Genomic DNA, 3,116 nt, shown 5'->3' on the forward strand with positions numbered 1-3,116 from the left:
GTGGACTTGAATAGGAAATTGGGAAAGAGACTTGGCAGCTAAAATATTTTTGTTAACCAAGATGAAAAAAAACAAAAGGAATGATTCATAGCTTTTTGTAAAATGTATTTTACCTACTTTCCCTTGCCTGTCGATAGTCCGATGTATCATTAATCCAGAAAGTAATGAAATCTCCCAATTGTTAACATGTAGCGATGTGCACCTCGCGCAAAATGAGAGGTGGCCTCTACCCGACCAGGAGTTCACGCCCGCCCGTGACAAGCTGTCGGCGGTCTGGCCCACACTGCGACACGGGCACTACAGGTGGAAGGTTGTCTCTGACGAGTCCATACAGAACTGGGCTTATGTTGCCTCCCGTCATGCTCTGCGGTACTCTGATTACGACTGCAGCGCCCCGCAGGTTTTGGCTTGTGGAGAAACTGAGGTGAGATTTGACATCACGACGACGGTATGTAAAGGTGTAGGATTGTCATACTGCAAACATTTCCTCAGATTGCTAGAACATTGGCTATTGGATATTTTTTGAGGCCATGTTGATTTGACTTTATGGATAACATCAGCATGTGCATTTAGCCCATCTGGGCAAGAACATACAATAAAGATTCATATCATTATTCTCTTTACCTTACTAGCTGTGTGTCGACTCTTTTGTTAAACCTTTATGAACACGTATTTCATAATGAAGGAAACTTTTTTTGCTAAACTTTTATTATTCAAACGCTCGCGTCAGTTTCGGGTTCACATGGGATGTCCAATCAACATGGCCTGATAGGCATGCAAACGTTAGCAGATGAGAGACATTACTGATCTTCTAAACCCTGTAAGACTAGCCATCAGTCTACAAGGTAAGTCAACAAGACAGTTACTTACATACATTATCTTATTTCAGGAAAACTTTGTTAACGTCCCAGGCATAGAGTTACTACACGGCAGGAGGTACCACATCTGTGTCCACGCTAACGCGACAGTTCTGCATTTCGAGTTGTTCGACCAGAGCCTGGATGAGGTAGATTCCTGTTCTATTGGCATCACCGTGGATCTTACCCCTCCACTACCGGGTCAGGTATGGGTCAACCACAAGGACGGGCAGTTCCAGGTAAGGTGTGATATGTGACTCAACTGTGTTTACATAATCATGCACTACCAACGTAACCCGACAAAGAATAAATATGTTGTACTTGGTAATCGTAGCGTATACGAATGGAAATATACTTATGTGATCCATTTTCAATTACTATGTTAGTTCCACGATATCCCTTAATATGTATTAACTTTCTTTGCTGTATCTTCGCTTTACTTTAATTCATTTCCAATCATAATAGTTTATTTATTATCATTTGTTTCGTTTGGAACATGTAGAGCTATTTACAAGCATGTTTGCTATGTAGGCTTCTTCCCCCGGCCCCCTCATGCATCCTACACAATTGTGTACTTGATAAAATGTTTGTGCAAATAATCAAAGAAACAAACAAAAGGTATGCTTGGATCCGCACAGTAATAGTTCGTTACTCCCAAACATTTCCACCACACACAGACATGACATTAACAACGTCTTTCCTGTCAGACATCAACCTCAGAGATGACAGTCTACTGGAACACGTTTCGTGACGTGGAGGAGCACGGCATGTCGTCTCACCATAGCGTTGTTCACAAGTATGAAGTTGCTGTTGGTAAGTACTCATTGTGGAGGGGGCTTTCTCAATTGTGCACAAGGCATGGCATTGGAACCCCTCTCCTCCCACCGCCTTTAACCTCCCCAACCGAAGTCAGGTACGAATGTTACACCTGTGTGGAGTCAGTTTAACCGTTACAGAGCCTTTTTTCACGGATACAACGTTTTGCCAGAAAATCTTGCCAAATGCTGGGGAATCGAACCCTTGACCTCCTACAGGTCTCGTGTCCTCTATCCTAACCACTCGGCCATTGAAGTATTAGCAGCCACTTAAACTTTGTAGGGTGAGCTTGTACCGATATTGATTATCAGAAAGCGAAATTGATACAACTGTATTCTCTTGACAGGTACCAGTCCCAATGGTGTCGACGTTCAGGACTTCATGGATGTTGGTGTGACGAACATGGCAACAGTACATGGTCTCCGGCTGTTCTCTGGGCACACCTATTATGCAACTGTTAGAGGTAAGGAATGGAGCAGGCCATTTTCTGTTGGCATTTTTAAGTTTAACCTAGGAGGATATGATCTTTCATCATACTAGTTTCGTAGTAAAGAAAAACTTAACTGTCGTAAAAGCAACCAGAGCAGCTATTTACTGTTGTCAGAAAGAACGCTATGCCTGCATGTACCTATACGTATACGACAATAATGATAAGTTATGCGTATACGCACAGGGCAAAAGAAGACTTTCAATTTGGAAAAAAATCTATTGAATGCATGTAACCTAGTATTTACTGTGCTCATGAAGACTATTTATTAGTATTGTCATCAATGAATGAATAAAGACCTTTATTTTACACACATACTACACTACCAGGTGCATAAATGTGAAAATTATGTGAATTTCGTGCAAAATTTCAAGGAAATTTGAAAAAATGTGATGTAATGTGAATTTTTTTGAGGTTCAACAGCATCACATTTTATCACATAAGTTCACAGAAAATCATATAAAATAACATTTCTGAAGCGCGACACCTTTATGTGAAAAAATGTTATTATTTTGCGTCACATTTTTTTCACATTTGCAGTGAACGGTCCAGAAAAATCACATTTTCAAATGTGAAAAGATGTTATCTAAATGTGATGTTGGATCTCCTCCCATTATGTGAAATTATGTGACTGCCTGTATGTTCTTTTTCCGCCGATGCCTATGTGATTTTTATGTGAAACGTACTCTCAGTGAAAATGTGAAACAATGTTAACCTGAGTCACATTTTTAAAAATGTGTCTTTATGTGAAAGTTATGTGAAATGAGTTTGACTACAAAATGTGAAAAGATGTGAAGACATCTGACATTCCGCGAAATGTGAAATTTATGTGATGTTCACGAAAACGCAAAATGTGAAAAATGTGACATCAAATCACATTTTTGACATGTGAAATAAATGTGAAATTAATGTGATTCGTGATTACACAAGACCGGGAATCATGTGAGTTGACAGAA

The 3,116-nt window shown here is 39.9% G+C and overlaps 1 protein-coding gene across 1 annotated transcript in view; it reads left to right on the top strand.

Annotated features, from left to right (window-relative positions):
• Positions 1–2,136, top strand: part of LOC109465081 — a gene marked incomplete at its 3' end in the record, with an annotated part of 11,299 nt that extends 9,163 nt beyond the window's left edge. Inside the window, exons 6-9 of the mRNA XM_019762223.1 lie at positions 138–424; positions 890–1,096; positions 1,565–1,670; positions 2,020–2,136. Of these exons, the coding sequence (XP_019617782.1) occupies positions 138–424; positions 890–1,096; positions 1,565–1,670; positions 2,020–2,136 (717 nt within the window). The remainder of the gene's footprint in view (positions 1–137; positions 425–889; positions 1,097–1,564; positions 1,671–2,019) is intronic.
• Positions 2,137–3,116: the final 980 nt, after the last annotated feature.

The sequence above is a fragment of the Branchiostoma belcheri genome, unplaced genomic scaffold (assembly GCF_001625305.1).
Source record: "Branchiostoma belcheri isolate BF01 breed outbred unplaced genomic scaffold, Haploidv18h27 scaffold147, whole genome shotgun sequence".
NCBI lineage: Eukaryota > Metazoa > Chordata > Leptocardii > Amphioxiformes > Branchiostomatidae > Branchiostoma > Branchiostoma belcheri.